Raw genomic sequence first — 20,318 nt, forward strand, 5'->3', positions numbered from 1 at the left:
GAAAATTGTGCAGCGACCAATGTAGCCTATGTAAAACTAATTAGGCTAGTCTTCTCAGATAAGGCTTTGCACTTCTTATCTATGCAGCAATATTCAAATTGCAAGTGCAAAATGCCACATACTTAACATTTACATCTAAAATGTTATATAACTACTACAATTACGTTGTCAATAGGCCTAAGTTATTTTATTTACCGATATTTTACATTTTATATTTTACATAGTTATGCTGTTATGACGTATAATATGAACATAACGTAATGTCAAATTGTTTTGGACAAAGAGTTATAAATCCACGTTATAGCAGACCATCAGTATTATTATACATCAAATAGGATGGTAAGGAGTTATATTCCTTTACCATACCCTCAACACACAGTTCTATATGTTGTAATATCCTTATGACGTAAAACCGCGCGTGATATTTCATTGATATTATGGTAACGCATGCTTCATGAAAATAATGTGAATGGTTAACATATTTTAAGATCAATAAAGCGCAATTTTGCGCATGCACTTGAGTAGCACTGACATATTCAGAGCAATATACATTCATTAATACATATAAGCCTTTATTTAGTAGGCCTTATTTATGCCTATAAGAAGTCAGCCGTAATCGTCACCAGTGCTACAGACATCTGGGAACCTAGGCAATGAGCCTTAACCCATAAGTATACACACGTGCGCATAAGAGACGTTACATAATTACATTTAAAAGGGGTATGCATTTTTTATTACAAATTTGCAGATCTGAGGCGGCAGTTAGCCTAGCAGTTGAGAGTGTTGGCACAGTAATCAACAATTTGCTGGTTCCAATTCCAAAGTAGACTGGGTGAAAAATCTATCGATGTGCCCTTGAGCAATGCACTTAAGCCTAATTGCTCCTGTAAGTCGCTCTAGATAAGAGCGTCTGCCAAATTACGTGTAATGTAGGTGTAGATCTATACATTTGTTTTTTGTCGGTCTTGCCCGGTGGCTAAACATTACGTAACTTCAGAAGAATTAATATGAGTGTCAGTACTAAGCTATATATTAGAAGGATTTATATCTAAGAATGCACTCTGAGTCTAAGCATTTCCAGATACCTTCAATGCAATTGATGAGAGGATCTGTGGACCAGATGGGAGGAGAAGAAAGAGAAAGAATATGGTACCATACCATCCACTGGCATAGTATAAGGCTGTATATGTTGAACAATTTGACAGGCTTAGACCACATTGGAATGTATTCGCTAACTGTTGGCTACGTGCCTGAATGATATGCATAGGAGTCGTAATTTTAAGAAATATGGTAAAGCGATTATTTTTTTGCTGAGACTAAGCATTCATTTTTGCTGTTGTACTATAGCCTATAAGAAAGTATTTTTCCTCTAAAATTGCTCTCTAACGGTGCTTTGCTATTATAACAGCTACGCTGTGATGCATAATAGCGATTCCTACAGAGCATCTTCAGAATGATAATAACACAAATCAACTAATTAATGGTATATGGTTCAGTACGTCTCCACGGATTTAATCAGTTAAGTTCCCTCTGCTAACTTGTAAAGTTTATATAAAAGAATTGTGAGAGGTACAGGCCTATCACCGTCCCCATAGAGTTTGGCTGCGAACGTTTATAGGGGGTATCTGTTAAAGTTGTTCATGGGTGTATGAGAGAATATTATGTGAGATATACACTCTTAAAGTAACCTTATAGAATATCGTCTGATTTTAACAGAGCCGCTAGAGTAGAGAGCAGCAATGAGCATCAGTCTTTTCTTAAAACAAGCTTGTAAAAGACGGACATCACAGCTTTATATGACATTTAATTCAAACATAATTTGCTCGAAAAAAAGATGCACCTTATCCTTCTAGGAAAATAAATAGTTTTCATAAGAAATAGTATTTTAAAACCTTTGCCAGCTAATAAAAATATTAAACGAGACTAGGGACTGTTACATATATTTGTACAGTAGAGGAGAAAAAGGGAGAAGTAGGTTTGGAATCGACTGGGTTCCAGAGAAGAAAAACAAGATTATACATATTTAATAAAACATTTATAGTATTTTTTTAAAGCACATAAACCCCGTAATACAGAAGTTAATGTTTTGTTTTGTCTGAGGTGGACCAAGTGGGTGGTACCCTTGTGTAGCATAATTTAGTCCTTAGATCACATGACTTTAGGTTGACCAATCAGGTGCACCCCCAGGTTTAACTACGTTAAATGTCAGATTGCAATAAACTAGAAGCTGTTGGTCGGGCCCGCGGAAATGGGCGAGCATAATCTTCTTAATCCCGGGTTTGTGGGACCTTTGGTAAACATCCACACTGGAGACACTTTTTACTTTCCGAATTTCCGAGCCTCGGGGGGACAACTGGCGGGGCTACCATCTCTCCCCTACCCGAGAAGGGACAATGTTTGCTCCCTCCCGTGGAACCCATCCGAGCCCTGCAATGGATACTCTCAATCCTATTTTAGCAGCCCCGTGTCTATTAACCCTTCTTTCAACCGGTCGTGTGAAATTACTCGGCCGGAGGAGAGTAAATGTTATTATAGCAACGGCAGCGTGAGCAGCAGAGAGAGCTGTTCAGGTGGTGGCGGGAGCAGCCTAAAGCGAGAGGATAAAGCGAGGGACAAATCGTCATTCATAACATCTGATCACGGGATGCACTCTGGCATGGGCAGCAATAACATTGGTGCATTTTCTAAGTATAATTATGGGACCGAGCAACTCATTCAAGACCCGCCATCCTGCCAATCTCTGGAATCCGATTCCAGCTCCTCGCTTCTCAACGAGGGCAGCAAAACATCCTCCAGCGACCCTCAGACCCTTCTGTCACCAGGAAACCACACCGCCCACTCGGGCAACATAGCTGCATGCGGAGGTGGGTCCCATCCTCATTCATCCAAACAATGTTGTATGAATTTATAAATCCCCAAAATGCTCGTTTATTATCAAAGGAATTGTGTCGTTCAGCATAGCCAGAGGTTTGTTGTTGGCTCTAGCGATTTGTTATCATGATGCTCATGTTTTGTTTTTTGCCTGTAGGCGACTTCACTTGCGTGGCAGACAAACGCCGCTAGGGGTTTCCCTCAAATGTTCCATCATGCTTCAAGCGTTTGTGTACAACCAGAAGACTTTAGGCTGCAGACCATTTTAGTCCACGGTCTTAGGTCTTACTGCCACTGCATGCGTCTCAGAGTCAGAGACAAATAATTATGAATAAGCTTATCGATGTGACTGTATCAGTTTGGTTTATCTGTATCATTTAGCTTGTTATAACATGTATATTACGCAAATATTAGGCAGAACAAATGAGTGCATTGATTTGAAGAGGTGAGGCGCTGTGGATGACTGCATCAAATAGAGAGGGGTTTCGTTTTAATGACTCGTTAACATAATTAATATCTGTCGCTGGGGGGGGGTGTTGGGGTTTTTGCAAGGAAATACTTAATTATCATGTTAATGTAGCTTTAACGGCATCAGTAAAACTTCATGTGACACAAACTACTGTAAATTAGTGGTCCCTTTCCCTTTATGTATAAACTCCGAAGAAGGAAAGAGAATTTCAGCTGCAGCTTCTGAACAAACATTCTCCATGTCATCGAATAAGATTCAGACTTAGAAAGGTCTAGATAGACTAGACCAAAACAAGTAAAGTGTTACGCAACACATGTTTATGTGCGCAGCACAGGAAGTCACATTGAAAGGAGAATAGTCTTGGAGGTGACTGTGAGCTTAATTTGTAGTCCTAACTGGTGTGACTTATCCATATCTTATATGCCCCCTCCAGGTGCCCCGTGGTACCCGATGCACACTCGGACCCGAAAGAAACGCAAGCCCTACTCCAAGCTCCAACTGGCCGAACTGGAGGGCGAGTTCATGCTGAATGAGTTCATCACCAGACAGCGGCGGAGGGAGCTGTCTAACCGCCTCAACCTCAGCGATCAACAGGTTAAAATCTGGTTCCAGAACCGGCGTATGAAGAAGAAGAGACTGATGATGAGGGAGCAAGCTATGGCCTTCTTTTAGATTTCGTAGAGACGTGGCACCATAAGGATAATCGATTGACAGGCAGTGTTTCTCCTGTCTGCAATTGCTATAAATGCATGCATGCACCCACCTAGCCTACTCTCGCTCCATCTCCATCAGAAAGTGCAAAATGTTCAGGAAAATGTTTTAGGTGTAGGCCCTAAGGAAAACGACCAAGTGATACTGCTGCGATAACTTAGAATATCTGCAGGGTTATGCAGGATAGTACTACCATAGTGTTGTGGTAAAACACCTATAGCCTACAGACGTTAATCAACTCTGAGATGATATTATTGCGTCCCGGATAGGCCTAAAGGACGGAATTAGTGCATGATGTCCATGACTGATGTAATTTCCTAAGCCCTTGAAAATGAATAATTTATTTTGATAAATGACTTGAAAACTAAATTAAATAAATTAAAAGCAATATAATAAACACGAGGCCAGAGTTTGTGATAAACCTATCAGGCCAATTCTTCACCAATGTACCTGAATCCCATTTACGTGCATTCATTGTCACTGGCAATGTAGATTGGTTAAGACGAACGACATTGGTTAAGACGAACGACATTGGTTAAGACGAACACAATGCCCTTATCTGCTTTCTCTAGTTCCCTGCCATGTGTTTCGGCACGTTCACGGTCACGAGCAAGGAGTCAGACTCCAAGCCGCAAATCAGAGGATCTTAAACCTCCATGCCAACCTCTCTATGGCTGCAGCGCTTTGAAATATTATTTGCCATGAATTCGTTCATGTGCTGACAACTTTCTCAAGATATTTGATATTAGCCCCCCCCCCCCCCCCCCCCAATAGCCTCTGAATAACTTTGGGGGGTTGGATCAGAACAGATGAGGTTGTGGTTTAAACACGGGTTCGTGCTGGCTGCTATCGAAGATCATAGTTCTCGTAGTTGTGCTGACAATTATTCTTCAATTATTCTTCACCATAGAGTTGTTGGAGATCCTTATTGCAATAACAAGCGGAGGTAGATGTCTTCTTCGTAAATGCACATCCCATAGATAGACTCTCAATAAGCTTTTTGTACTTGATATAGGCCCAGGAATAACGGTTACCGCTGGGAAAGTGCACATTTGAAATGGGCATAATTGAAAGTAGAACTTGACTGAAAAATAGGCTCAGTGGAAAGAAATATCGTATTCTAAACATATATGACATACAAAATCTAAACGCTGGTGTGTGAACCTTTAACATCTGGGCAGCACAATGTATTATAGTGTTGACTGTATGGATTAAAACCCAGCGGTGAAAGATACAGTGAAGCATGTTAGTGATTATGTGAAAAATAAACAAATGGATCATACATAATGATTGCTCGGTACCTTATGACTTTTAAAGTAGAAACAACTGAAAGATTGAAAGACATATCGTCGCATTTTAAAAACCTTTATGATGTATGCATATTATAATTATAATGATTATAATGCATTGGTCGGAGGTGCTGACTATTATTTGTAGGCTACTGTATTTGGTATTCGTTATGTACTATATGGTGTCTCTTTTAACCTTATAACGTGTAGCAAATTGTAAAAGTATGGAAACAATATGATATTTTGGTATATCCTATCTCAATGTAATAGTGTTTTATGTTAATGTTCCTTGTTTTTTTGTACAATATCGCGTTCCCTTATTTGCTCTTGTGAGGGTTGCTTCAAACGTTGAATTGTATAAAAGTAAAAATGACATGAATGTATCTATGTATGAATAAGGTTTCTAATAAACAGAATCTTAAAAAAATAAAAAAGGTTATACCACTATCATTTTACTGTGGTTTCAAGTACTTTATTATGTGATAATGGTACAACAAATGAGTCGCATTCTAGCGTTACACACGGTTATTGCGTTGGATTCTTGTTTGGATATACACGACATATATCTCAGATAAGCTATAGCTTTATTTTGTTTCCGTTTTTCATCTAAAACAAACATTTTGAAGATCTGTAATAAATGCTACTCGGAGTGTGGCAACACATATACTGTAAGTTGAGTAGCTTCCTCATCCAAATATTATAGACACACCTTACAGTAATAGGACTACATTCCAGTTATAATATCCTGAACCTCATAGTTGGCTGGATATTCTGATTATATTTAACCTACATGCTGTTTCAATGAACTTTTACTGTGGTCCGTAGTTGAAGTGATGTGTACAAGAACCCCAGCGCTCTCATTTGGAATGGTAAAACAATATGATGCACTGGTTATGTGGTAATGACAGGTAAACAGAAAATATGGAGTTTGCGTTGCACATATCAGCCAAATAACTCTCAAACATAATTACCATTGAAAATAAAAAAGTATTGGGTATTAACGGCTTGTCACAATAAAGTGGCGGCTTGTGTTTTTTTCTGAATTGAGATCAGTTGTTGGCTTTTCAGTGAACTATGGATGGCCGGATCCGGCGACCGACTCCTGGCACCAGTCAAGTGGTCTGAATTAGTCCCTGTATATCAAAAAATACTTACGCCTCCATCATACGCTGCTGCCGCTTGTGCGTTTTGCCTATAGTTTACTAGCCTACCATACCGTGTTAAATATAGCTTACTAGCCTACCATATGTTGAATATAGCTTACTAGCCTACCATACCGTGTTGAATATAGCTTGCTAGCCTACCATACCGTGTTGAATATAGCTTACTAGCCTAACATACCGTGTTGAATATAGCTTACTAGCCTACCATACCGTGTTGAATATAGCTTACTAGCCTAACATACCGTGTTGAATATAGCTTACTGGCCTTCTATACTGCACTCTTCGGAAAAAAGGCTCTGGATAGAACCAACAAACGTTCAATTGGTTGCTTCATATATGGCACCACTAAGGGGTTCTATATTGACAACTTTCGGTTCTAAATAGAACCTTAAGGGGTGACATATATGAAGAAAACACAAAACACTTTTTGGTCTATCCAGAACCTTTTTTTCTAAGAGTGTGTATTGAACTATATACTCACTAGCCTATACTATACATTGTTGAACTATATATTCCTATCCTACTATACAGTGTTGAACTATATATTCCTATCCTACTATACAGTGTTGAACTATATATTCCTATCCTACTATACAGTGTTGAACTATAGATTCCTATCCTACTATACAGTGTTGAACTATATATTCCTATCCTACTATACAGTGTTGAACTATATATTCCTATCCTACTATACAGTGTTGAACTATATATTCCTATCCAGCCCAGCATCCTACTATACAGTGTTGAACTATATATTCCTATCCTACTATACAGTGTTGAACTATATATTCCTATCCTACTATAACCTGGCTGACTATACTGTGTTGAACTTAGTATATCTCACCAATATCTTCAAAATAGACATGAGTTTATTGAGAATTTAGAAGGCTGCAAATTTGAATCCATCATCACATTGAGAACATTGAGGTGATACTATGCCACAGTTACTATTCCGTGCTTTCACCTTCCTTTATTTCTTCTGCAATATTCTTATTGTGATTTTGCCATTTTAACTAACCTGTGTTCACAGTTTCTACAGTCAGGATATTGAGAGGTGCATTGAGTCATCAACGGAGAGATGCATTGCACCATAATGCTTTTACCATGCGCTAGTTCCTAGCAGCAGCCTATGGATTTGCTTATAGGTAAAGTCAACAAATGAGAAAAGAGAGAGAATGTGTTTTGGGTACTAGCCTACTATACACAACTAGCAATCATCTGAATAATAAGTATTTAAGGATGCATCCGTCTAATAATATTTAATCGAGAAAAATTGAAGTTCAGCTGTGTTCTACCTGAGACATTATGGAGAAGGCAGGGTGGAAAATGTGTGAATTTTACTCACAAGGCAAAACAATATTGTGGTCCTGATTTTAGGTTGCACATAATAGTCTATAATAGTCTAACATGTTAGATTATACCGTACTTAATAGAAGTGAATGCATGCAAATTTGAACTCTGAAAACTGGTATTTGAAGATGAAAATATTCGGGTTACATTCTGTGTGTGTCTTCTTTGGAGTGGTTTTACGCAGAGAATATTCTTGCGGTTTCAATGTCGAATGCCTTTGATATGTTAAATTAGGGAGTATATTGTACTACGAATATTAGCCTAGTACCTCATACTATTTTTAAAAAAAAATCATAATAATATAAGTATTTTGTATGTTATGCAATATATAGCCTACATATTGTCTGGATATGGCCTATATTTCAAAAACTATTTGCATCTTAGAAAATGAGTTCAAAAAAGCAATCAATTACATCAGGTTTTCATTTTCTCCCAGTGTTTTTTCCCACTTAGAAAACACATATACGACTTGGAACAGGTTATAGGCCCAGTAAATTGCTTAATGCTACTTCTAGTGTTAAACGTGCTTTACGCATCGGCCATTGTATCCAGAAATGAAAAAGAGGCACACTTGACTCAAATGTAGCCTACAAAATATGATGGTAATGTCAGGTAAGAACCAATCTCTGAGACGATGTTCTTCGTTCTTGCGTAGAATGCAGATACGAGGTTATATGTGGTCTGCATGCACACCGATCGCACTTTTGACTTTGAGACTGGCTAAATCTGTTTATGGTGGCTTGACTCCCTTCGCACCCCGTCACAGAGGTCAGTAAGCGGTACGTGCATGCCCTTCACAGAGAACTTCACAGATAGCCACGTGGCCTAGCAGGCGCCCCAGCACGGCCTCTCTCTCTCTCTCTCTCTCTCTCTCTCTCTCTCTCTCTCTCTCTCTCTCTCTCTCTCTCTCTCTCTCTCTCTCTCTCTCTCTCTCTCTCTTTCTCTCTCAATTTCAATTTCAATTTCAATTACATTTGAGGGCTTTATAAAACAAGAGAAATAGATAATAAACAATAAAACATTTACTGTAAACACTACTCTTACAAAAATTCGAAAAGAATAAAGACATTTCAAATGTCATATTATGTGCATATACACAAATATTGCTGTTGTGATTGGTATTTCACCCAATAGTTTATCAAAATTGGATTTGTTTTCGAATTATTTGTGGGTCTGTGTAATCTGAGGGAAATATGTGTATGGTCATTTGGCAGGAAGTTAGGAAGTGCAGCTCAGTTTCCACCTCATTTTGTGGGCAGTGTGCACATAGCCTGTCTTCTCTTGAGAGCCAGGTCTGCCTTCGGTGGCCTTTCTTTCTCTCTCGCTCTATCTCTCTCTCTCTCTCTCTCTCCATCTTTCTTTCTTTCTCTCTCTCTCTCTCATACCGTTTATGGCACCGAGCACGTTAGAGAGAGAGGAAAAGTAGTGTGCAACGATATTCACTTGTGTGTGTGTGTGTGTGTGTGTGTGTGTGTGTGTGTGTGTGTGTGTGTGTGTGTGTGTGTGTGTGTGTGTGTGTGTGTGTGTGTGTGTGTGTGTGTGTGTGTGTGTGTGTGTGTGTGTGTGTGTGTGTGTGTGTGTGTGTGTTGAAGAAAATCAGACAGCATCGTCCAGCATTATCTTTATAATTAGCCTAATAATAATGACATAATAATAATTATAGCCTAATAATACCAATAATAATTATATAATAACAATAGTGGCATTAATATAAATACTTGTAACGAAATAACAATTTAGAGGAGGACCTTTGTACCAGAGTGTCCCCCATTCGTTTTTACAAGCATTTATTGGATGCCTTTAATTCTTATCTAAATCCTTTAGTCCAGACAAACCGAACGCTGTGATGAACTAAACGTGAACTGTGTATTTGCAGTTAATTTCTGAATTTGTTAGCGGATTATTTTTGTCAGCTTCTGTGGCATGGTAAGTATCATGGTTTTGCCAAGGGTTACCCTGTTCAATCAAAACCGGATTTTGATCTTCCAAAGCTCCTCAGCTTGTATTTGTTATTTGTTTAACATTATGTCTGCGTGCACAATCTATTTCGGGGCCTATCCAAGGTTGTGGGGAGTGTTTTCTATAGGTTCTCACCCCCACTCCTTTAACTGATACGTGTGGGCGGGAACAGTGCACGAACTGAAGGTCAAGTTAGTACCTTATATGGATCCCTAGTGTACCAACACACTGACTGACTGACTGACTGACTGACTGACTGACTGACTGACTGACTGACTGACTGACTGACTGACTGACTGACTGACCGACCGACCAACACACTGACTGACTGACTGACTGACTGACCGACCGACCAACACACTGACTGACTGACTGGGTGCAATAGAAATCTGTGAATTGTCTCCCACTGGGACCACAACAAAAACAAACGTCTCACTGGTTTCCTTTTTTTGTGTTTTGTTTTACTTGCCATTGGTAAAATGCATTGAACACCATGGATCATTTGCTTACTTTGAGCTGCGCTGTAAGCCTAATAGCTGTGAAACGGGAAAATTGACTCTGATTGATTTCTGACTGGTAAATACAGACGATGCGTTGACTTATATTTGAAACGTTGTGGTATTGAAATAGAACACTATTCTACTTTAGTGAAAATCCAGTGTAAACCTACTTTACGAAATAATCCTAATTTTAGCCATAGGCTACGTTTTACCAGCTACGCTTCTTTAATATGCATGCACTTTAGTCCTTCAAGCTTATAGCCTATATCGAGTAATGCATGTGCGTTATTCAGTGCACAGTGTCAGTTGTTTCCTAGAATAAAGCGGGACTTGGATGAGGGTGTATAGACCTGCTAGGCTCACTGATCAACACAGCCGCGGCCTCGTTCATTTCTTCAAGTCAATCTGTCATGCCTAATTGTACCGCAACATTAGGGCCTTTTGAAACGTTGTATCTTTGCCATTGTATCTAATATCTTACTGCATGGGAAATGACGTGTTGACTTTTGTTTAGCTTTATTTAACTACGCAAGTCAGTTAAGAACAAAGTCTTATTTACAACGACGGCCCACCGGGGAACAGAGGGTTAAGTGCCTTGTTCAGGGTCAGCTCGGGGATTCGATCCAGCAACCTTTCGGTTACTGGCCCAACGCTCTAACTACTAGGCTACCTGCCGCCCCGACTTCAAAGGTGAACTAAAAAACGCAGACAGGGAAACCCACACAGCAATTAGGTATGGATCCATCTTTATTGACACACACAATAACAGGGGTATGCTTTGCTAACTCATCGTTTGAAACAATAGTAACAAATATCGCAGCAAATAAAGAAAATAAAGTAGTAGGGCTAAAATGTAAATATAGCAATAACTGAATTTGGGTAAGCAGGCTACATTTGCTACATGAAATAGTTACATTTGGATTCGTTTTAGTATAGATTAGACCTGCAGAAATGAACCTATTTACTTGTTTTGCTCTATTCCATTTCACACTTAAATGTAACTTCATATAGACACGTTTATTTGGTGAACTGTGACGCACCTGTGCAAGATATTTATCTTTACGATTTATGTAATAAGATATTCTTCTTTTCGCAATGGAAGCATACTTGTAGTTGATAATATAACCTACAAAAAAAGTCTAAATATGTATTTTAGTGTGATTTATATATTTAGAACTTCTGAAAAGGATTGACTTTAAAAACATTCAAATTTTTTAACAGCCGACATATTCAGACTCATATGCAAAACAAATCGTGGTAAGGAAAGTTGTTTTTTATGTAGGTGCAACATACATAAAAAAGGTTTAATAACTGTTTAATAACTGTTTAATAACTGTTTAAAAAAGTCAAGTTATTCAGGCCTGCAATTATTGATTATTTTTTGTGTGCATTTTTATTAATGTTCATAAGTAGGCCAAACAAACACTATATGGTTTTGTTTTTAGGATGCCCACTACACTTTGCCTCCCTGCAATAAAAAGGATTTGACCAGTCAATAATATTTACCATGGCCTATGATAATAAATTCCTCAGAGGAGCAGACGTTTGTTTCTACTTCAACATATCACTGGATAAATATGGATGAAGATAACCATAAAATAAATTGCCAATATGTGTGAAATAATTTGACACTTTCACAGAATTGATGACAATATTTCATTGATCATTATTGTAAAAAACTATTGTAAAACACACCAAATTATTGTCCGCAAAATAATTCAAAGCTATTTAAATGTCCAAACACTGGAGTTCCTTTAACTTGAATGTATATCTTGGTGATGAGAGGACTAATCAAAGGCCTATAATGGTTTGTCAATCTTTGTGCTCCTATAGTCCACAAATAGACTCTGGAGAGCCCTTTTACCGTGTTTATATCATCTGATCTTGTAACCTACTGCTTCCCAGTGCAAATACGTTCAAGCTAGGTGCATTCACTGAGACCTCAGTAAAAATAAGGGCCTTTCTTGTTGTGCTTGAAACTCTTCGCAGCTCATAGAACCACGTTTAACAGCCCGACGTACATCCAATTAAATGTATCTAGGCCATGGGGGGACAGTAACATGATTACTCACGCTCCCCACATTTAGCCCTGGTTCAGACCGCTTTAATATGAGGCGCGCCGGGCCGGCCGTGCGCCTCTCAACAGGAGAACTGTGCTTTCCTTCCGTTTTGGTGCGTGGTGACGAAACAAGGTCTGTGTCTGGAGCACAGAAGCAAAAATGTGGATGATGAAATTATTTACAGCATTGTCTGATCCCCAAAAGCTAAGGAATAGGAATAGTCCATAATAGGTTTAGGCTATGAACCGGACCACACAATAGACATGCTATCGATCATAGGCTATTAACAGAACAGCCTACGACTTGTGAGTACACATGCAACTTATTCCCCATGTACTTTTCTAGTGTTAATTTTTGTCCAGATAGTTATTTGTGTTCTAAAAAACATTTAGGCTACCATTGTAATAATGGTGCGAGGTAGAAATACATTGCCTATATTCCTGACATAGTCGTAAAAGCTTGTGCTCACAAACAGTGATGTTTAACCAGAGAATGGCAAATATTTACAACACCTTTCAGGAAATTCTCAGGACTCCAAAAGCCATGTGTGGCTACTAAGTTGAAGCCTCTGCCTGTATTTTCGTACATTTTATGATCATACTCGCTGCCTGTGGTAGACATATTCGTCAGGGACTTTAGTTAGTCAAAAACATTAGTGAAGGAAACCCTTCCCACTGGGCACACACTGGTTGAATCAACGTTGTTTCCACGTCATTTCATTGAAATTACGCTGACTCAACATGAAATAGAAGTTGAATTAACGTCTGTGCCCAGTGGGTTCTTATTTCGAGAAATGGCGCACCAGCCATCCACTTCAAGGGTCCTACTGTGGGTGGAATATTACAGACTAAAATCCATTACTTTAACTTAAATCCAAGAAGAATAAACACATGGTAAACCTTATCCCCCGAATGATGGCCTTGGAGCTTCAGCCCCGTAAGACATTCATCGTTTTAGGTATTCGAAGGAGGATTAGGCACGGTGTTCATTTTCCTTACTAGCTTGTGTCCAGATTTTAAAACGGAAGTGTTGTGGGCATGCCATTTATGTAATACCACAGACAATGTGTTGGCATCTCTGTTTGAAATTGTACACGACTGGTATATAGGTATATCCCTGTTTCAGCGATTGGGCCTTTCAGTTAAGGCCTAGCTTGATTATCCTTCTCAAAATCAGTGTGCATATTAATTAGAGCGCATGCAGAAAACGCTGTTAGTGATTTCTGAGCTGGAGAATATCTGACAGTGTTGTGGACTACATGAAGGCTACTTGCACTTTGTTTGTTGTTGTCTTGCTATAGACGATAATGAATTCCACAAAGGAACTAATAATTAATTATTCTGCGTGGAGGCTTCGTTTACAGTAAATGTTGTTATTGGCTTTGGAGAATTAGCGCCATTTAGAACTCTTTATTGAAATGACTCAACAGCACAACGACAGTACATTTTCTGCAACCTGTCAATATGAATGGTTTATTATTATGTTTTCGACTAGTTTACTTTTTGGAATGTATGAAGTTCCCAATTAAACGTATTATATCACTTCTTGAGGCGCGCTTCTCCTAAATAATGCAAAGCGCCTTGAGCAAAAAGCGCTATTATAATCCAATCATGATTTGTGATATTAATTATCCAAGATATAGAATTCCTTGCAAAATATGAATAATAAGCCTTCCTAAAACTGGATGGTAGCTTTAGGCCTATGCATTTGAGAGTCGAGCTATCGCTTCTTTGTGTGCGTTTATGGATTGTCTAAACCTGAATAATTAAATAGGCCTATATAATGCAATATACTTCTGTCAGGGCCTGAATTATATCCATATAGTTTATGGTCATGCGTCATGATATTCCAATGGTTTCCCAATATGGTATGCAAAGTCTTTGAATGTCATTATAGGATCCAAACTTTCACCATGTTCTATTAGGCTACAATATTAGACGCTACAAGCCTGAACGAGAGGGAATTGACTCACTGCGCTCTGGGCTATATATAGCCAGACTAACTAATGGTAGCTAAGTAACATTTGTCCAACATAAGCTATTTTCGAAAATGCTTTCAACTTCTTTTACCCGTCCCTTGTGGTGTGACGTGTTATTGTCCATTTTGTGTTTTCATATAGAATCCTAAACGACAGTATGACTGCCTGGTTAGACTACTTCATATGTGCAGGGTAGAACTTATTAGTGTTCACAAATTTTTAACTCCTTACTCTCCCTCTCACTTTATTGTGTTCTATAGAACAAAGGGATTTAGCTTTTTCTTACAGCCATTCGGCGTTTTATGGTTAGGCACGTAGAGGAGTTTAGTGGTCAAATTCAAGTGCTGTGTCTAGGCAGCTGTCTGCTTTCTTTGTACTTGGATGCAGGCATCGTGTACTTCAACCTTTTATCTTCTGAAAGGGGTCTGTAAACAAACATATGTCAATGCCACTGCAACATACCTCTCTCCAACATACCTAGGTCTACTTATTATAGTATTCTTTTTTCTGATGGTTTAAATGGAACAGCAGACGTGATGTAGGTTTTTCTTCCTATAATGTGCTTTAAGGCGACTACCAAAATGCGCCTACATGATAACATACTCTCAAAATCTTAAACGTTTAAACTATTGAAACAATAGGGTTTGGGCTATGCAATTATATCATTTGCATACAGATTACCCTTCAGAAAACATATTTTGGAACAGAGGAAGTTAATGATATTTATCATAATCAATACAATGATCATAGTTTTACTTTGTATTAATGATTGGCCAGTATGGTTCACGTGATTCAACAACAATGAAAGTTTCCCACATAAGAGAAATCGCACACGGAGGTATTGTTTGAATAAATGCAATTACAGGATTTAAATACCATACATCCCTCTACTTGATCACATGGCCTAGCCAAGTTTGTGATGGGGATTCCAGACGTCATGTATATTTTGAAGGTAATAACCAATGTCTGGGAGCACTATTAAAACGAATCAATAACGAGATTTGTTTTCTCTCCGGAAAACAATGCATATTTAATCGGGCATCTATGTACAGAAGTTACACGATGTAGTCCTAAAGATATACATACAGTAAAGGATTTCTTATTTCTCAACAGCTGTCAGAGTGAAAGTATTCCATGACAAATTGATTCATTTGTTGCCCAGTGAGACTGTAGGGCCTAAGTAGAAATAGGTCCTCAAGCCTAATTCAAAACAAAATAAATGGTCTCCTGTAGACTTTTAGCTTGAATATAGCTAGGTCACCTCTCGAGTAGACTATCATTTTCTAAAACACTGTTCATTTCTGCAATTCAAAGTTAAGATTATTTTATATTTTACACTCTGCGGTTGGTGGATTACAGCTGTTTTGACAGCCGTCGTCGACCAAGGTTAAATTTCACTTGTTGCTCTTCTCTCTTCCACGTTCAGCCTGGAACCTTGGTCTTGAGTTTCTCGGCTATTCTCCTCCAGCTCTAACATGATCCAAGAGAAAGGAAATTAATGAAGAAAATTAGTGATTTTGTCGAACTAAGGTACCCTAAACGGTATGTTGTGTATTGTTTTATTCCCGTTTAGTTCACATTTATTTTGAGACAACACCAAAGATATAGGCTTCCATCAAGGCCATGTCTTGATAAAAATAAAATAAAATACCATCCGGAGAAAAACTAAATAGAAAAATGTCCCTCAAGCACGTGAATGTAACCAAATGCGTATTCAAAAATGTTTATTTTGAACATTGAGTTTTAATGTTTTTTTTTCCTTATAGGGAAATGTTAGTCTGTTTAGTGGCTGTTAAAAATGTAATTATAGGCTATAAAAGTGGTTTAGATGAAAAATACCCCACGTTTCAAAACTGCAATATCTTAAGCAAGACAACATCTATATCAATCAAAAACAGTCACAATCATTGCCTTGATCAGGAGCAGTTTCAGAGAGGTTAGTCATAGATTCACGATAGATATTTACCTATAATCGCATAAAGCCTGCTAGGCTATGTGTGAAAACACACTTTTCAAAACAGGGGCGCTTCGAGTGTGGTGTTGGAATCTTGGTCTCATTGTAAAGCATGGATTTGTTTTAACTTCGCAGTGATCTCGGTACACTTTGTTGGTAGTGTTTAGTCATACATTACAATGTGTGAGAGTAAATTCTGCTGTCTACCAGTAGGCTATATGCTATTGTACGATATACAACATGTAGTAAACTATGCTATAGTAGTAGTAGTAATAATAATCATAATAGTCATAATAATAGTAAGGTCTTACCTGTAGAATTCAAAATCAAATTTAGTCTGCTATATCACATGCTAAACTATGCTACCCTAGCCCACTCTTATACATAAATAGCCTCATACTCAAGCTTATCTTTATAATTGCCATAACCTAAGCCAACAAACAGGATTATGTTACTGGTTTTCTTAGTGCTCCTGTGGTGTTTAAATGAATCGTTTGAACCTCCTAGATCTTACCTAAGTGAACTACTACACATCCAAGTGTTCCAAATTGATATATGACAATATCTACTTTCGATCACGTGTCTTTGGCGACTTAGACGGATTGCGCGTCATCTTGCCTTCCTAAATTTTCCCCTTCTGCAGTTCGAATCCAAAACATCTATCTATAGTACGGAGTACGGGGGAAAGATGTTTAACTCGGTGAATCTGGGAAACTTCTGCCCCCAGACGCGCAAAGACCGGACATCCGAGTTTGGGGACAGAACGGGCTGCGCCTCAAACATCTACCTCCCGAACTGCACCTACTACGTCCCCGAATTTTCCGCCGTCTCTACGTTTCTTCCACAGGCCTCGTCGCGGCAGATAACCTACCCATATTCCTCAAATCTGCCTCAAGTGCAGCCGGTACGGGAAGTTTCCTATGGATTGGACCCTTCTAGTAAATGGCACCATAGAAGCAATTATGCATCATGCTACTCTGGAGAGGATCTGGTGCACAGGGACTGTCTTCCGTCATCCACCATGACAGAAATGCTTATGAAAACGAACGAGAGTGTGTACAGTCATCACCACCACCACCACCACCATCCCAGCTCCAACCATTCCTCCACAGGGTTCTACCCCGGCGTGGGGAAAAACAACGTCCTCCCTCAAGGTTTCGACCGCTTTTTTGAGACCGCATACTGCGGCGCGGACAATCAGTCAGCAGAGAATTGTTTACATAAGAGCGAGGCTAGTAAACTGGAAACAGAGTCCCAGCAGCCAGCGGCTCTACTGGGCGCCCCAGACCAGGACAAGGACCCAGAGGATGAGGAGGAACATACACATTCGGGCTCGTGTACTTCTTCAGCCACGAAGGACGGCAGTGCCAGCAAGAACAGCCACTCGAGTAGGTACCGAAGCTGTAAATGGGGAAAGGTTAAGGGACTAGCCGAGTGTTTTGTCGGTCAGATTTTATGTGGAGTTTTATAAGCATTCAAAGGATTTTATTATAACCTACAAAGCTCTTTCTTACAACGAGAATACTTTTTACGATGGGAAAGTGCTTTGAAAAAAAGCATGTTATACACAGACGCTTCTATCTTAGAGTCCGTGAAATTTTAAGAGCGCGCTATTGTGACAAATGCTAACTTTGATCATGAACTTGCGTTGGGAATTTTAAGGGATTTTCTCCTTGGTCTGTCGTGAGTAAAAACCAATTTGGCAGAACATTGCTTTTGGTATCTTGTTAATTTTCTTTTAGCAGCTTGCATGCAAACTAACCCTACTAAAAGATGCTGGGAGATTATTAGCCTTGTACACTTGGAGGCAAACTAGTATTCTTAATTCAGCTATTGACCATATGACAGGCTCCATAAGTATCCATCTAGGCTATTTATATGTATCTGGAGACAAATTGAATTAGTCGTAGAGACTTGGTTATGTGTTTGTGTCCATATCTGGACCATGCTTGTGTCTGCAATTCAAGCTCTGTACCGCAGTATGAACAGTGTTGGGGAGTAGCGAACTACATGTAGGCTAGTTCAACTAGTAATTTCATTCAAATTTGCTGTAGCTTGGTCGTTGAAATAAATTCAAATCTTGGTACTGTTTTCAGTAGTTTATTACTGTTTTACCATGTAGCGGTGTAGCTAACTGCTGGAACTACACACGACTTTTTTGGCTAAAATAAATTATGGGTAAAGTAGGCAAGAATTTCCTTTCTTTTTCGGCATCAGACCACCTGCCGGATTTTCCCTTGAAACGTAGTTTTGGGGTTAAATAAGCTAAATTACACATTATGTTAACATCTAACTCCAGAGTGACCTGTTCTTGTCATTTGTAGTCAGATTAAGGTATGATACTTTTTCACGAAGTAGTTTGCATGATGCGAATTACTTTTTCAAAGTTACTTCAGTTAAGGTAACTATATGTTTCTTATGGGTAGTTTTAGTGTATCTTAAGTTCTTCCAGTGTGAAGTAATTGATAGCTTGGTAAACTATATTTTCAAAGTAGCTTCCCCAACACTGAGTATGAAAACACATTCTGTATACACAGTCTATATAGCTACATTCTGTTAGCATCAATGCTACATCTATGTGTATTGCATTTAGTTATGAATTAGGGTATGCGTAAATTGTGGTCAGTATGAACTGAGAACCCCTTTCCATTCGGTTAGCCCTGCGATATCTATATCTGAATTTGCAGTGATTTATACAAACACACACACACACACACATTGGCGTCTGTTTGTGTAGCCTGATGTTGCACAATCAGAGTATAACTGTAGAGATGCTTTATGTCGTTGTACTTTGTCTTTTTCATGAGATTTTGACCACAACTGTGATGTATTGCCATTTTGAGAGCCATTTTAGCTTTACAAGAGGATTAATATCTAATATAAACATGTGCATTTCAAACAACCATGAAGGAGTGTGCAAATGTATAGTTGAATTCCATGGGAATGCCCCGCAAACTGCAGCCATATACATTTTGTTATTGTATATTTGTAATAAATAAACACATACTTAGACACATGTAAGTTGATATTCTTTGCACTTTGAGTGCGTGGGATAATTTAACAGTCTTTATGGCTGATTGATTTGATCTATTACGTGCAGTGTTGGATGTTGACAGAATTGGTACCATTAAATTAATGCTTCTAGAAATACATGAATAGTGTATTCACAGAAAGAGCCTACGTACTTTATGTTGATGTTAATACTGTTAGCTAGGCTACTTTAACTTCATGTGAATATCCGTGCGTGAATGACAAACTATTCCTTGAAACTTTCGCTGATCATGTCCTTCCTGTTTGATTACCCCAGGTACTCCTCGCACGAGGAAGAAGAGATGTCCATACTCCAAATTTCAGATTCGAGAATTGGAGCGGGAGTTCTTCTTTAACGTTTACATCAATAAAGAGAAACGGCTGCAGCTTTCCCGGATGCTGAACCTCACCGACCGACAGGTTAAAATCTGGTTTCAGAATCGAAGAATGAAAGAAAAGAAATTAAGCAGAGATCGTTTGCAATATTTTTCTGGAAACCCTCTATTGTGAACATGTGAGGAGTGTTAAAGCATAGGCCTAATGATTATAGTCAAAGGTCAATGACACTCTTTTCTCAGTGAATTCTTATCACCAGTAATAAACAAAGTTCAAGTTACAAAAAGTAGCCCAGATCAGCAGCCATGTTGAGCAACTAAATGTTATGATGGGGTTATTTCTATTTCCAACATATGGGGTTTCTCTATGTATGCGTAATAAGCCGCCATTTTCCTGTAGCCTTCGTGCACAGAATAATTTCTATTTCAGATATAGGCCTACAGGTGATATAATAATCATTGATATGCCGTAGTTCATATGAATTTCCATGTATTTACCACGAATTTTAATTCTGTGTATTTACTTGTGCATTTCACAAGTATATTATTTGTTGAATATTAAATGTTACAACACAATTTGGAAGCAATGATAGGCCTGTATTGGATATTTAAAAATGTCCCTTCCCTCTGGTCGTTGTATAGGTATATG

General features: G+C 38.6%; 2 protein-coding genes across 3 annotated transcripts; both read left to right on the top strand.

The window, feature by feature from the left end:
* Window positions 1-2,176: 2,176 nt before the first annotated feature.
* LOC120058829 (homeobox protein Hox-C12a-like) lies at window positions 2,177-4,150 on the top strand. The gene is made up of 2 exons (XM_039007561.1): window positions 2,177-2,864; window positions 3,774-4,150. The coding sequence occupies exons 1-2, from the start codon at window positions 2,249-2,251 to the stop codon at window positions 4,010-4,012; spliced, it is 855 nt and encodes a 284-aa protein (XP_038863489.1). The 5' UTR covers window positions 2,177-2,248; the 3' UTR covers window positions 4,013-4,150.
* A 12,748-nt stretch (window positions 4,151-16,898) lies between these two features.
* Window positions 16,899-19,869, top strand: LOC120058830 (homeobox protein Hox-C11a). 2 transcript variants are annotated; one of them, XM_039007563.1, is made up of 2 exons: window positions 16,899-17,696; window positions 19,628-19,869. In XM_039007563.1, the coding sequence occupies exons 1-2, from the start codon at window positions 16,993-16,995 to the stop codon at window positions 19,842-19,844; spliced, it is 921 nt and encodes a 306-aa protein (XP_038863491.1). In that variant the 5' UTR covers window positions 16,899-16,992; the 3' UTR covers window positions 19,845-19,869. The 2 variants fall into 2 exon arrangements, with proteins under 2 accessions (XP_038863491.1, XP_038863490.1); XM_039007562.1 differs by having other exon boundaries at window positions 16,993-17,692; window positions 19,612-19,844.
* Window positions 19,870-20,318: the final 449 nt, after the last annotated feature.

This window comes from Salvelinus namaycush, chromosome 14 (genome assembly GCF_016432855.1).
Source record: "Salvelinus namaycush isolate Seneca chromosome 14, SaNama_1.0, whole genome shotgun sequence".
In the NCBI taxonomy this organism is placed as follows: domain Eukaryota; kingdom Metazoa; phylum Chordata; class Actinopteri; order Salmoniformes; family Salmonidae; genus Salvelinus; species Salvelinus namaycush.

What these genes read in the sequence shown, in the direction of transcription:
- LOC120058830 (XM_039007562.1), top strand. Translation starts at nt 16,993, where the DNA reads ATGTTTAACTCGGTGAATCTGGGAAACTTCTGCCCCCAGACGCGCAAA. An exon ending in CAGCAAGAACAGCCACTCGA is followed by an intron (nt 17,693 to 19,611) that starts GTAGGTACCGAA and finishes TGATTACCCCAG; the next exon opens with GTACTCCTCGCACGAGGAAG.
- LOC120058829 (XM_039007561.1), top strand. Translation starts at nt 2,249, where the DNA reads ATGGGCGAGCATAATCTTCTTAATCCCGGGTTTGTGGGACCTTTGGTA. An exon ending in CAACATAGCTGCATGCGGAG is followed by an intron (nt 2,865 to 3,773) that starts GTGGGTCCCATC and finishes TGCCCCCTCCAG; the next exon opens with GTGCCCCGTGGTACCCGATG.